The 15,755-nt window shown below is 36.8% G+C and overlaps 1 protein-coding gene across 1 annotated transcript in view; it reads left to right on the top strand.

Moving 5' to 3' along the window:
* The window catches only part of LOC140155398 (uncharacterized), a 117,368-nt gene that overhangs the window by 77,704 nt on the left and 23,909 nt on the right, over nt 1-15,755 (top strand). Inside the window, 11 exon segments of the mRNA XM_072178233.1 lie at nt 421-551; nt 1,412-1,650; nt 2,186-2,282; nt 2,819-3,072; nt 5,086-5,246; nt 6,032-6,200; nt 6,688-6,834; nt 8,207-8,454; nt 9,229-9,411; nt 13,603-13,774; nt 15,056-15,271. Of these exon segments, the coding sequence (XP_072034334.1) occupies nt 421-551; nt 1,412-1,650; nt 2,186-2,282; nt 2,819-3,072; nt 5,086-5,246; nt 6,032-6,200; nt 6,688-6,834; nt 8,207-8,454; nt 9,229-9,411; nt 13,603-13,774; nt 15,056-15,271 (2,017 nt within the window).

Here is a 15,755-nt window from a genome sequence, read left to right as displayed (position 1 = left end):
CCCATTCAGGTAACCTCATTTGAAATTCACACTCCGTACGTAGAAGTGTCATGTCTTCCATAGAGGGTATATGAATATCAACTGGGACAACCCAGCTGGAGTTTGCTATTTCATATGGGAGAAATGAGGTTTTAGTCTGTATACATGTACCTTTCTCGAGTCAGTAATTATAGGATTGTTTTTTATTGTATTTCTAAATGTTATGATGAGAAGTATATGAAATTATACATTTTCAGAAAGCAAATGATGCAAGTAGTCCAACTGGCATAATAGATTCCTGCAAAAATTAACAGTTTTTGAGAAAATCTCAAAATTTGATTTTACTTTACTGACTCTGTCTCGATGAAGGTATACGGACATTAAACAAGTAGTTGCAACACTATAGTAACTCCACATACTATTGTTGTTGGTGATGTCTAGGTGTATTGCCAGTGTATGTTTGGTTTTACCGGAACATTCTGTCAGGAGCAGACGATAGGAGCAGGATGCAGCTCTAATCCATGTGTAAGAGGAGACTGTGTACAAGATGCACAAGGCAATTACCAATGCAGGTATGTAATTAATTTATTAAGGAATCAAGTTTGGGTTTATCCTGCATGGAAAATAGCACAGAATTAGCCTAGGAAAAAATCTTCTTTTGAAGGATTATACAGCTTTATTTCATAACACATACAGTAGAAGGTAGAACTTAGCCCATGGTTATTGACAATGTGGTAACAACTGTCAAACTTTTGATTTTAAGTGCTTGCTCATTTTGGGAGCTAAAACTCCTGTAAAAGTTGCACCATTTTAGGGGGCCACTCATCTCATATATAAAAGTTGTAAGCATCCGCGTGAATGGACTTTCAAAAATGACCCTAAGCTAGGATGTCGAAAATGTGTCAAACTAACCCTAAACAAGGATTTTACTCAAATAAAAACACCCTAAGCGAGGAATTTGTTTAAAATTTGCTCCTAAACAAGGACAGACAAAAACACAATAAGTGAGGAATGGTTTGAAATTTGCCCCTATTCATTGCGTGTGCCGGTAGAGTGCCATTCAGTGACAGTGATGATATCGGTAAGCTTAAAATTGGCGCTGTTGGCTCCGATTTTCTAAAAATCTGGTCAGTATAATTGCTCAGCAACCACTCTTTTGTGCCGAATAACTTGATAAATATGTCACCACTAATGTCCGTTAATTGGGTAATTAATAAAACTACCCTAAGCGAGGATCGTCCTTAAAAAAACCACCCCTTCTGAGTGTTTTGAGACCCTAATCGCGGATCCGCGCGGATCCTCGTTTTGCTTTTCAAAACCACCCTAAATCCGTGTTTTCTTTCACTTGGATGCTTACAACTTTCATATATGAGTGATCCCCCGGGGCCATTTTAAAACCATCTTTGTAATATCCCCATATTTCTCATTACAGATGCCCTCCTGGCTACACGGGTAATCGTTGCGAATCAGAGGATCCATGTAACTCCTCTCCTTGTAGCAATGGTGGCACATGTACAACGTCATCAAACGGCTATAGCTGTACCTGCCCACCAGGGTTCTCTGGTCCATTGTGTAGACTAACCACTACTGTGTGTGGGAGTTCACCATGTCAAAATGACGGCCAGTGTGTACCGCAGACTCAGGGTGGATATGTGTGCAACTGTAGGCCAGGTAAGTGAGCAACTTAAATTTGTGTTTATTTGTTTGCTTGAAAGACAGATACCCTCCACAAAAATATTACAATAAATTGGTTTTACAACAATACATGCATGTATGAAAGAGATAACAGACCGTGTCCAAACAGTCAGAGTCTCAGCATCCTGATAATGAGGGCCGATTTTTCCATGAAATGCAACAGACGAAACTGTTACACACGTACCGCATTTTTTACGGGCTTTCGCATAAACGCCCTCATGAATATGCAAGAATTCACAGCATATAATGCACAGGGACTTTGACTGTTGATACATAGTCTGTGGTAGTCTGTGAATACATGTTTTTATAGCTGCCTGTGTCAGTAATATAGTTGCTTAAATTCCAAATAATGTTTTTGTGGAGGGTGTCTGCCTTTGTCTCTTTCGTTTCAAAGACCGACTCATTTAGAGGCATAGACCTATATGCTTGTAGGTGGAATTCTACTGTATGTGCAATTATAAGATATGTCAGTAACTGCCTATTATCATGTATGTTGTGTTACATTTTACAGGTTTTACAGGAACCAATTGTGAAGAGAATGTTAACGATTGCACTGGGAACTTCTGTCAAAATGGAGCTACGTGCATTGATCAGATAAACACATTTAGGTACTAAATACATTATCAAAATTTTTTTTATCAGTGGTATGCAATTATTCATGTGGGGTCAATGCTTGTCAAGTAATTGTGTCTCGGTGCTATTTGGTAGATGTGTAGGCATTCGATCAGCTCCACTGCATAATCACCAGCTAAACACTGAGTAAATTGATCTATTGTCAACCGGGTAAAAGAATTCTAATAAAACCGTCAACTATCAAGTTCTTAACAAACGTATGCTAATTATTCAAAGTTTACACTGGTCGTGTCACCAGATGGTTTATGGCTCTTTCGTCAGCTAGATAAAGTGTCTGGCGACACTTTTGAATTGACAACCCCATACTTACTATTTTGGATGATTTTATCTACATTCAAAAGTCAACCAACATTTACACCAATCATTCAGTATTTGGCTTCTATCACAAGTTTATAATTGCTAACATCTGTCTTGTAGACTCATGTTGATTCCCGTATCGGCCAATTTGAATCACAGTACTAAATATGATAAATTATGATTATTTTTCCCGCTTTTTTCCTCTATTTCACAGCTGCTTGTGTCCAACAGGATTCCTTGGTACACTGTGTGAGATCAGAAACTATTGCGCTAACAACCCTTGTATAAATGGTGCTGTGTGTGTGAATACAGCCAATGCAGAGTTTAGTACAGACTTCACATGCCAATGTTTACCAGGCTTCCTTGGTGCCAATTGTGAGAGGCAGGATTACTGTGCTCAACAACCATGTTTTGATAACGTGCCTTGCATAAATGAACAGGACACGTTCTACTGTGATTACTGTGCAGGTGAGTGGAATTGTGTATAGCTTCCAGTGTTGTAGGTCTCGAGACCAGGTCTCGGTCTCGAGACCATCTCGAGACCTTTTTTGTAGTGTCTCGGTCTCGGATGTCAAGGTCTCGGTCTCGGAACTCAAAAGTCTCGGTCTCGGACCTCAAAAGTCTCGGTCTCGAACGTTTTTTGTTCGAGACCTGTCGAGACCTGAGAAAAAAGATATGATTTTCTGTTGTTGTTCATTATTTATTCCTTACCCTAAATTTCAATGAATGTTGAAGAAATTGTTAAGAATAAAGATACAGAAATCATTTTATAAGGTTATAAAAAGTTATAAATGAATCATAACTGAGCTTGTTTGGATGTGAGCTTCCAATTTCAGTTCATGATTAAACATAGGTGGGCAGGTGGTGGAAGTGAGATGAACAAATAGTTGCCCTGTGCAGTGTGCATCTTCTTTTCAGCACGAAAAACAAGTGTGTTTTTGGCCCAAATATGGTAAAATTGCTCAATGTTGCGCGCTTTGCGCACTGTTGTTTCCAGCCCTTCACACACTAGCCTAATTTTGCCTCCACTATCGCCAACATTTTTGAAATTTTCCCAAAATTTGGAGAAAAAATTGCAAAAATTAAGACAAAAGTGTTAACTGCAGGTCCAAATTTCTTGAACAGCTGGTACAATGATGGGTTCCCTTTTAAATTCTCAGCGGCACACCCCTACCCAAACCAAACTGGAGTATCCCAGGGGATTAAACCAAGGTCTCGGTCTCGGTCTTGGTCTCGGAACTTAGAGGTCTTGGTCTCGGAAGGGGTGGTCTTGGTCTCGGAAGGTTTGGTCTCGGTCTTGGTCTCGATCTCGGACGGGCAGGTCTTGGTCTCGGTCTCGGTCTCGGACATAGAGGTCTTGACTACAACACTGATAGCTTCTGCATAGATTGTGAAGTTTCTCATTCATCCAGGTAGTAAAAAACTATAAACTATCTGGACTTACTTTTATAAGTGGCAATATTTTTAGTCGAGGTGACCGCAGTGATTATAAACACAGATTTGAAGCTATGTGAATAGCTCCTAGCCCCAGAATGTTCTCTGTGTACCTTGCATTATAGGTAAGTGCTGCCCTGAAAACCCACTGTTTCAAGCTCTTTTTCCATTCTGGAGGCCCCATCAATTTCTTATTCCATTCCAGAGACCCCTGTATAAAGTTCACAAAGCCCTTTGTCTATATACACTAAAATTAGCCTAAAATTTGAGCTTCAAGCACTAATTCAGAGATTTTTTTTGGAAATTTGGCGCTTACCTGCCCAAAAATTAATTGAGTACCCAAATCAAGAGCAGTCATACAAACCTGTGGCATACATTTGCACACATCTAAAGTAGAGTCTGAAGTTTACAGTTTTCTAAAATCCATTTTCCGTGTTGTAATCCGTGTTGTAAAATTTGTAAAATCCATGTTTTATGAATAAAGCTTAAAATGTATAAACAATGATTATGAATGATATTAATATCACAATAAAGTGTTCAATATCGCGATCAATATGATCTGATTGGAATATTCTCACAATAATAGGCCGATTGTTACGATGTTTGGATGGATAGGGGGTTCATGCCTTGGTAATATACCTTTATTTTGGCATTATTAAACAGTATTTTTTATCATAAAGATTGACACACACAACTCAAGATTGTTTTTAACATGTAGGCTATATCTCTTGTCTTTTAAACAGTTTTTGTCACGTCATACAAAAATGTCATTTTCTGTGTTGTACCTCCGATTCCGTGATTTTTTTCCATTTTCCTTTAAACGGAAAACTTCTGACTCTAATCTAAAGGCACCACATAGACGTGTGCGCAATATAGTTGCCTCAACATGTCAAATGCAATGACTGCTATAGGCTAAAAGTACTATAGCAATTATACAAGAAGTTATATTACAGTTATAAAGTTTAGACATGTCATTGTATGCTTAAGAATTATCAGTAAGATACTGAGGAAATTCCACAACTATTTTTCTTTTTCATTTTGCTACAGTGAACCCTTGCCAGAATGGAGGTCTGTGTACAGTAGACGATACAACATTAGAAGGCTACACATGTCAATGTATGCCAGGGTACGAAGGAATCAACTGTGATACAGAAGTCAATGATTGTCAGCCTGGTGTTTGTCTGAATGGTGCTCAATGTGTGGACCAGGTAAGAAGTAATGTCAGCCTTGTACATAACTACTAAATGTTGATAATAACAAAATACAAATTCCACACATATCTTTAACTGAAATAAAACATGGGTAAGATCATAGAAGCTTATCAGTGTGACAGAAGATTTTAGTATGGAAGTTGGATATTGCTGACCAATAGAAAAAGAGAATATTGTGACCGGACACCGTTGATATATGTGACAATTATAAATTTGAAATATGGTGTAGGTTTTTAATATACAACCACAGTCGGACTGGCCATAGGAAGCATTATATTAAAATTTGCTGATTGGATGTGACACTTTGAACTATTCCGTTTGGTTTCAATATTTAGGAATTAATAATAATTCAAACTGGGGAAGAAGTAAGAAACCATGATTTGAAGGGTGTATAGACCATTTGAAATGTGACGTCATTGCACAGCAGTATGCGTGCAAATTATTGCAATTTCCATTGTTATTTGCCCTTCTTTGCTCAGGGCATGTGCATTTTTAATCGCACACCACATTTCATATCGTACAAGAAAGCATTGAACAGTGTAGTGGTTCATTCAAGCATATCGATAGACCAGACCCTCGCCTTTGTTGATAAGCAATGATGTCAAGTGGTCTATAGATGGGATTTTTCTGGACCTGAACAATAATTACTTTCTTACCAAGTCTTGATGATTGAAATTGCCCAGGCCACCATGATAAGGCAGTCTTGTATAACAGTAGTAGGTAATTATAGAAATCTGTCAAGTTCATATATTAAGTGATTTTTTCTTTCATTTTGTGTTCAGGTGAATGGATTTCAATGCATCTGTGTAGAGCCCTACTTTGGAGTGAACTGTGAATCCAGTGTATGTGATAATGTACAATGCCAAGCTGAAGCACCATGTTTAGCAGTATCGCAGACTCAGTATAGATGTCTGTGTCCTTTGGGTCTGACTGGGGACACTTGCTCTGAGAGTATGTATCATTTGCACATCTTTCTGTCTTACATACCCACACACCACAGATACATGAAACACATACCCACATACACCCCTACATACCTGTTTCACATACTTATCCCATTGTCAACTGTGGACAGCGACATACAATTTGAGTCCAATGCAGACACACGTTTCAGTTTAATTAGCCTTACCACAGATTCGCCCCAGTAAGTCTGGTTCCCATTGTCTACAGAGTGTGTCCGAGATTGATAGTGTTTATAAAAGCACACATGTAGTCATATGCGCATAGCACATTTCTTTCTCCATCTCCAATCCTAATTTCGGGATAGGCTTTTAAACTTGTCCGACGGCGAACCCACTAGAAACTTAATAATTGCTAATCTCTAATCCTCTGTAAATTGTATCGAGACGTCTCTGATCAGCATGTTTCTATTCATACCAAATCCAATATCTCTCATCACAAAACCTGATAATACATATCAATTTTCACATTTTTCTAGGCATCAACATTGACATACCATCATTTGACAGTACCAGCTATCTGACATACGACTACACCATCACTGGCGGTCAACTCATTCTGTTATCAGCTAAAACAGACGCACAGAATGGATTGGTATTATATATGACACCTGTGCCAAATAATGGTAAGAATTTATTAATAATTAATTCCAATATGGGAATTTTTTTAAATAAGGCCAAGAAAAAATTGTTTGCTTGCCCTCCAGTGGGATTTTTGGGGTGGGTGGGTCGGTTGGAAAAATATTTTTTTTTTAATGACTCACTACTGTATAGGCATGTAGGCAATGAACATTGTCATGTGGAAATATACATCAATAACTCACTTCAGTCCTTGAATACGCAAAATACACCATAGAAATTGATTCAATTAGAACGACTGCATACTTACAGGCATATTGCTAAGTTTATTGGAAACGATGATGCATGAATGGATAGTTATAAATGTTATAATGAGTTTACAGTAATGGTTTTCTTCTAAAGAAAAATGTTGGCCAAATTTAGCTTTGAAACGAAATTTAGACACAGAAAAAGTAATAAAAAACCATTAAAATTATAAACTAAAAAATTCAAAGAATTTTTTTTTTAAAGGGCCGACCCTGATTTTGGCCAATTTTGGGTCAGTGGAGTGCAAGCAAGAAATTATTTTTGGCCTAATTTCAACATTTTTAGACTAAGTTCCAGTGAAGTGTGACTATTTCTTGAAAGTTTCTTGAATTTCATTACTGGGAAGAATTCACAACATTTTTATGCATGCTCATTTTGTTTCCCAATTACAAACGGTTTCAGGCATGAGGGGGTCCACACAGAGAGTTACCAAAGGTTTGAGAGTGATTCTTGGTTATTTTGGAGCATTGGTTCAAAGTCTTTTATGTGTATTTTCACAAAAGTAGGCAAAAGTTCTTAAATTTGATATTAAATGGTAACAAATTTCAAAATTGGCCAATTTTGCATATAACTTGAGAATGGTATGTCTCAAGTAGGTCAAATTATACTTTTCTTGAATCCATAGATAAGAGAAAATACTGTGGTATGGTTTTTAACCAAAATTGACCAACTTTAAATTTGACCCATGTGTTACCCTTTGATGTCAAATTTGAGGATTTTTGAACAATTTATATAGGTACACATAAAAGATTTGGAATCTGCATGTCCAAATTGATCAAAAACACTTCTCAATCTTTTTGTGGCTTTCTGTGTATACCTCAATATTTTTAGAGGATTTGAGCAGGTGTGCATCCTAACTATATTGTGCTTTACAGAAAATTGGGAAATTATGGCTGACCACCATAGTATTTTAGGGCTAATTGTTCCATGAAGCACACAAGACAAAATTGCTATGCTCACTCTGCATCTGTTGACATGTATTTTCAAAAGTGCAATCATAGTGTCATCTTTGTACAATGGAAATTTGCGATAGATCTGTGTATAAGCAAAAGGTCATGCGTAAGCGAAAAGGTCATTTGTAAACGAATCTCTAATTTATTTGATCACTTCCAGGTGATTATGCAGCTGTATCTTTTGAAGAAGGGAGAGTCTCTTTCAGAATGAAATCCGGGGAGAACCCAGCCATTGCACTACCGAGTCAAAGAAGTACCTATGCTGATGATCAGTTCCACATCATCTCAGTTGAGACAGCTGGTTCTAATATCTTAATGTCTGTAGACAGTACAGACAGGGTGACTGCACCATTTGCTGGTCAAGTGTATTCAGGAGAGAGCAGGGTGTATGCTGGAGGTGTGCCTAGGGTAGGTTATCATTTATCTTGTCTAGTCATTAACCCTCTCCAGGCAGGTGTCGACTGCAGACGGCAAGTTTCAATTTTTTTATAATTCAAAAATTTCAGAATTTTTAATTTTCATGACCATATTTGGAATCGGCATGAAAAATTAATCAAAATGAGTACAAACAAACCTTGTATTGGTTCAGTGGTTCTGAAGATAACTCTTGATATTTTTAGAAAATATCTCAAAAATTGGGATAAAAGTTGGCATAGCAAACAAGAGGGCATCTCATGTTATGCTGTTATGCCAACTGTAGGACCAAGAGACTTTTCCCTTCTTAATATCATCAAGATATCACTACGCAAAAGTACGCATCAAGTTGCATCAGTAAGATGTTACAAAGAGGAATAATGATCCAGTGGCCACAAAAGTTTCAGAAGTTAATTGATTTGAAATTCACTCTACCCATGTGGAAGATTTTGGAAATATGTTCCACAGAGGGAATATGAATTTCAAATAGAATTAGGCAGCTCCATTTGAAATTTGTGCTCCCTCTGTGAAAGATTCAGGTTGAAGTTTTCTCAGAGGGTGTATGAAATTCAAATGGAGCTGCCTAATGTGTAATTCTATTTAAAATTCATACTCCCTCTGTGGAACATGTTTCCAAAATCTTCCACAGGGGTAGTGTGGATTTCAAATGGAATAGTCCAAAGCTCATTAGACTTGTTTTTTCTTCAAATTTATCAAATATTGGGTAATCAGGCTATTCACTTTAATGTGTATTTGGATTTCTTGCAGACTTTGTTACCGCTACCTCAGCTAAGAGCTACTGAATTCCAAGGCTGTATCTCAAACCTGGAGCTGAGTGGTCAACCTATTGACATGACCTCTGACCTCACAGCAGGAATCAATATTGGCAATTGTTTTGTTGGATTGTGTGAGCTTGTTGATTGTAATAACAGGGGTACCTGTACAGAACTTGTAAGTGTAAGGGGGAGATATATCGGAAATCTGTACCATATGAACTGTAACCTTTTTTGTTTGGTATTGCATCGAACGAAGCACCTTCGCATGAATGTTTATAGTTGAGAAAACATTAGGCCATGACCTGTGGCCTTTGCTGAAAGATTACCTCATATTAATCCAACATGATTCCGGTACATGTACCATCAGGCAAGGTAAGTCAGATGATTTTGAGATCATAATTCTGAGGATGCCTATCGATCATGATAGGTGAAACCATCATTTTGGGAAACAGCCCAGGAGGTGCAGCCCAGGATCTTAATACCCTACACAAAACCTCCATCTGGCTCATGCATGAGGCAACTACAATCAACGAAAAATGTCTTGGAACGCTCGCGTGTACATAAACGGAAAACTGTCACCCCCTCTCCCCCGTGCAATGTTGAGAAATACCAAAGTCTTCAGCGGTTCCCAATGTGTTCCAACATTGATCGATGGGGAGGGGGAAGGGTAAATCATTGTTGTAGATGTCATGCTTGTTCCCAGGCAAAATATACGTCATTTCCATGATCATATGAAATTCTGCACGGAATTTCGACAGAGTGTACCAAGCGTTCCAAGGACTTTTTTCAGAGATTGTCTCTGCCGAATGCAAAATATTTCATCTAAATTTCGTTTTTGTTGTATAACTCAAAAACGGAATGTCGTATGAGCTTCTCATTGCACACGATTTGAGAGTGGATTATATGCTTTGGAATCATAACAAAATTGTTGATAAAGAAATTGGTTTCTTTAGGAAGTGGTCACTGCAATCACCCCTATGCTAAAATACACACATTTCGCAATTATAGCTCTAAACTGCTCTAAAATGACGTTTTTGTCCCATAACTCAAAAACCGAATGTTGTATGATCTTTATATTTCACAGGATTTGGAAGTAGACCATGTACTTAGGAATCATAATACAATTGTTGATAAAGAAATTGGTTGGTTCAGGGAGTGGACACTGAAACACCCCATACCTAACATACACGCATTTAATGAAATTTTTATGCTATATCTCAAAACCGAGAAATCGTATCACGGCTCTAAGCTGCATGATTCCGAGTTGTTCAATTTATTTTTGAAATTAATATTTAAAGTTCACCTTCATATCACTTGTCAGATAGGTGAACGAGCGTTACAAAACAGAAAAATGAGTTTTAATTAAATACTAAACCGCATGTACGTTAAGATTGTAAGGAAGTCAATAATAAACTACGACTATCTTCAGTAGATAGCATTAACTTGTTTTTGACATGATGTAACAACTATCTTCAGCAGATTTGTGCTTCACATTTTTGTGTATGGGATGTGTGTATAATGTGGGGTGTGTGCGTGCGAGGTGTTGGACGTGGGATGTATGTGGGGTAGGGCGGAGGGGGTTTGTAGGACTGTTATAAGATCACATTTAAATTGGAAAGTATTTCATTTGGAGGCTTTTGGGAAAGAAAGAAAGAAATAATTAAATTAATTAATCAAACATAGAGAAAGAAAGGAAGAAAGAAAGACAGAAAAAATAAATAAAAAATGCATACTTCATGTATTTATAATAAACAAATATTTTCACCGGGTTCACCGTCGCAAATAATAAATGAAACAGAAAAAGTAATACCGCCTGGGAATCGAACCCAGGACCTCATGTTTACAAGACCTATGCCTTAACCACTCGGCCATGTGAGCTTCGTGATTAAGCTGCTTGCAATTTGAACCTATAAGCGGTCACTTCAACCTTTTTCCGCGTTCATGTTTTTATTTATTTCAAATGTCTTTCGTTCATTCATTCATTCATTCATTCATTCATTCATTCATTTTTCATTTTTCTTTCCTTCTTTCTTTCTTTTTTTTCTTTCTTTTTCTTTCTTTCTTTCTTTCTTTCTTTCTTTCTTTCTTTCTTTCTTTCTTTTCTTTCTTTCTTTATTTATTTATTTATTTATTTATTTATTTATTTATTTATTTATTTATTTATTTATTTATTTATTTATTTATTTATTTATTTATTTATTTATTTTTTTAATACAAAGAAAGAAAAAAAGAAGAATTGAAAATAATGAATGCATAATTTAGCAATGATTCACGCAATTAAAACACGAATAGTCAAAGGGTGTAAAGTGTAAACCCATAATGGTAATCTGTAATGGTAAACTGCTGCATTGAATAGCGTGCGTACTGAGCAGTTTGCCCTGCATTGATATTAATATATACGTATGGATATTTATTTCAATTCAAAATGGCAAACTGTTAACAAATGTCATAAATGCGATCAATTTGTCATTACTTTTGTATTCAAACATTCTCAATTGGTATAGCCAAGGTAAACGAACCTCACGCTCCATGAGATGCGGCCTAAAAACCATAAAATGTCGATTTTGGACCATTTTGTCATTATGGTAAACTGATCCACTTTGCCATTTGCACTATATGCAGCTTTACACTTTCCCCGATACCTGACTACTATAAAAGACCAAAACTGATTACTTCGATTGCGAAATGGCAGCGTGGCGCAACGGCTTAGTCCTTCGACTGGTAATCTTTTGACTATTGATTGATGCCAATGGTTCGAGTCCCCGTGGTGGTCGATTTTTTTTTTCTTTAAGTGTATTCAATTGTTGTTTTCTTTTTCTTTTTCTTTTTCTCGTCATAAAAAGCGTATTTTATTATAAATAATATTCAGAAATGAGTTGTTTCAAATTGTTACATCACAATCTTTCTGATTCGCTCGGATAAGCCTATACTCAGCTAAGTTTTACAGAAAACATTTACATGTTGGGTTATATTATAAAGGGTACAGAACGTTTTAATAAAATTCAAAAACATTTTGGAGAACATGCTGCAAAACATTGTAATATTTTTTTAAAACTATATTTGTAGTGTTTTTGAATTATGAGCCAAAAACGAGATTTTAGTCATAATTACGAAATGTGTGTAATTTAGCATAGGAGGTGTTTTCAGTGACCATTCCCTAAATAATCCAACATCTTTATCATCAATTTTATTGTGATTCAAAGGGATATTATATACTCCCAAATCGTGTGCAATATGAAGCTCATACAACATTTTGTTTTTAAGTTAAGGGACAAAATGACATTTTAGAGCAGTTTAGAGCCATATTACGAAACGTGTATTGTTTAGCATAGGGGATGGTTTCAGTGACCACTCCCTAAATAAACCAATTTCTTTATTAACAATTTTGTTATGATTTCAAAGCATATAATCCACTCTCAAATCGTGTGCAATATGAAGCTCATATTTACATTCCGCTTTTGAGTTATGACACAAAAACGAAATTTAGATGAAATATTTTGCATTCGGTAGAGACAATCAACGAAAAATGTCTTGGAACGCTTGCGTGTACATAAACGGAAAACTGTCACCCCCTCTCCCCCCCGTGCAATGTTGAGAAATACCAAAGTCTTCAGCGGTTCCCAATGTGTTCCAACATTGATCGATGGGGAGAGGGGAAGGGTAAATCATTGTTGTATATGTCATGCTTGTTCCCAGGCAAAATATACGTCATTTCCATGATCATATGAAATTCTGCACGAATTTCGACAGAGTGTACCAAGCGTTCCAAGGACTTTTTTCGTAGATTGTAGATGCAGAAAGGCTAACAGGAAAACACAAGACGGAGTTAAGATGTCGTGTCAAAGGTCAAGACATGACATCTAGCCCCAGAGGGCACTGGTCTATCGTAATTACTGATACGGAGTAAAAATTTTAGTTTTGTTCAAAGGATATTGTTCTTTTCTTACTATATATCAACAAACCTGATGAATTGGTGATTGTATAATGTGATATCCTTCTCTGTGTGTGACACATTTATTGTGTCATCCACTTTCGAGGTACTTGAGACAAGCAAATTAGTTGTTTGCTCTAGTTGCTTTGTTTGTAATCAGTACAATGTTTCAGATTAGGGCCTCATTTGGACCCATATCAATACTCATGTTCATTCTATTTGTCACATGAGAGTTTTGATGGTCAATGCAGGACATTGCAGGAGAAAATCTCTTTTAACAAACTTGAGCTCAGTCAATGTTACCTCCACCAGGAATTTAATTTGACAATGTTTGATGAAGAAAACTAATTATTTTCACCTTTGTTCCTATAACATGTCCCATTATCTGTCATTTTGCAAGAAACTGCTAATATAATTTTTCTTTTTTCTTTCTAGCCTGGTAGTGATTACGTATGTAGCTGTATAGCTGGTTATGGAGGCAAAGATTGTGAGATGTCATTGTGTGAGACACAGAATCCGTGTTTATATGGTGGGCAGTGTATAAATGAACCAAATGGAATCTCATGTAGATGTACATTGGGCTATGCTGGACCTATCTGTGAAACAAGTAAGTATAGTCACATACATGTACGCATGTACAGTCAGAATTAATAGGTAAATTTTCAGGGGAAAATTTTCTGGACACGTGACACCCATGGGCGCAGACATATTAGCATTATGGAATGTGACCCCGAGCACAGCAGGTGGTCTTCCAATGTATTTGAATAGGAAGAATTCCTCCTTTGATGCAAAATAAGTAACTTGTCGCAAGTTAAAAATACGATGGTAAGAGTTTCCGTAGATAAATATTTTTTTCCGTAGGTAAATATTTTTGAAATTACGTTTTGATGATATTGTGAAGAAATTAAGATTGCATGATATTCAATAAATTTGCAATACACAAATTTTTATCAAAATTGCGGTCAAGAATACTATTCCAGTTCAAAATTACTAAGACTTGACTAGCGAGGTCACCACCGGGGGTCAGAGATCAGGCTCGAGGTCACACTTACATTGATACGCATTGGTTACGTGTCCAGAAAATTTTCCCGTGAAAATATACCCATTAATGTTGACTGATGTATGAATATATATGTAACCCCCCCCTCACACACATGCACATCCAACAGCAAACAAGGACATGATAAACACATATATTTTTACTATCCAACCATGGACTCCCAACATTTGTTTGCCTTACCGTGGACATGATTAAGTTTTTTGATCAAAATGCGGACTTGCCCTGTGCTGGCCATTTTACAAGTACTGTTTAGGAACCGTGGACAGTATCCACATTAAGTTTTTTTGATCAAAATGCAGACTTGCCCTGTGCTGGCCATTTTACAAGTACTGTTTAGGAACCGTGGACAGTATCCACATTTCTTGTTCTTGTACTGTTGTACAGAGATTTCTCATGTGTATGTCCTCGTTTTTGATTTCTCATGTGTATGTCCTCGTTTGCCAGTGTTTACAAACACACCCCAACATACGCACAGCCCTACATGTACACACAAACTCAAATACCCCGCCCCTACATTCTGTAATTGCAAATCATAGACCTTCACAAATATGATTTTAATTAATATTCCACCATGGAAATTCCTGATGCCCTTTCAACAAAAGAACTTGAACAGTTTACAGTTGAAGTTATTGTCCCTGCAAAACATTGCAAAATGAATACCAAATTTAAAAGAATAACAACATATCACTATACTCCATATATGAAAGGATCAATTAAATGTGTATTTGTATCAAATTTCTATCACTTTACCCGGTCATTGGCTGTATCTATACCTCTCATTTACCAAAGTGTTAACTTCTTAACTATATCCTCCTTGATTATTTTCAGTTGTTGAATTCAGCATTCCACACTTTGCCAACACATCATACATCAAGTATGCACTACCAGCAGACCAGCCTGTGTTGCAGACCCTCTCTCTTTCTATACAGTTTAGACCGGAGCTAGCTGATGGATTACTATTGTACAGTACTCAGACTAACATCATGAGTGACTTCTTTTCATTGTCACTGACAGCAGCCAGAGTGGAATTTGAGTACAATTTAGGTGAGTGTTTTGAATGAAAGAAAATTCCGATCTGATAGTTATTTTGCTTACTAGGCATAATTTTTTATTTGCGCCTGAAATTTTCATTTGCTTCCATACAAGGCACATACTTATTTTTTACAACCATAATGGTCTGCAATATGCTAACCCTAATCCTAACCTAAACCCTAACCTTAACCCTAACCTCTCACCTGACCTTAACCTTAACCCTTTACCCTAACCCTTAGTGGTATTGTGGCCCATTATGGTTGCAAAATGAAATTAAGCATCCAAGGCATTATTTGTCAGCCCAGTGATCAACATTCATGAATAGCTTTGATAAAATTATGAATAACTTTGTGGCGTCAAAATGTGGACCAATTTGCCGATACACCTATAGTTGAAAAAATATTTGTCAACATTACCAAATGAGGCAGATGTCAGTAATGTGAATATGTGATAGGTACAGAAATATGCACACTGTATATAAAGATCATAGCTTAAA

Source organism: Amphiura filiformis, chromosome 1, assembly GCF_039555335.1.
Source record: "Amphiura filiformis chromosome 1, Afil_fr2py, whole genome shotgun sequence".
In the NCBI taxonomy this organism is placed as follows: Eukaryota; Metazoa; Echinodermata; class Ophiuroidea; order Amphilepidida; family Amphiuridae; genus Amphiura; species Amphiura filiformis.
Note: the sequence above shows the minus strand (reverse complement) of the source record. Positions and strands in the feature narration are given on the sequence as shown.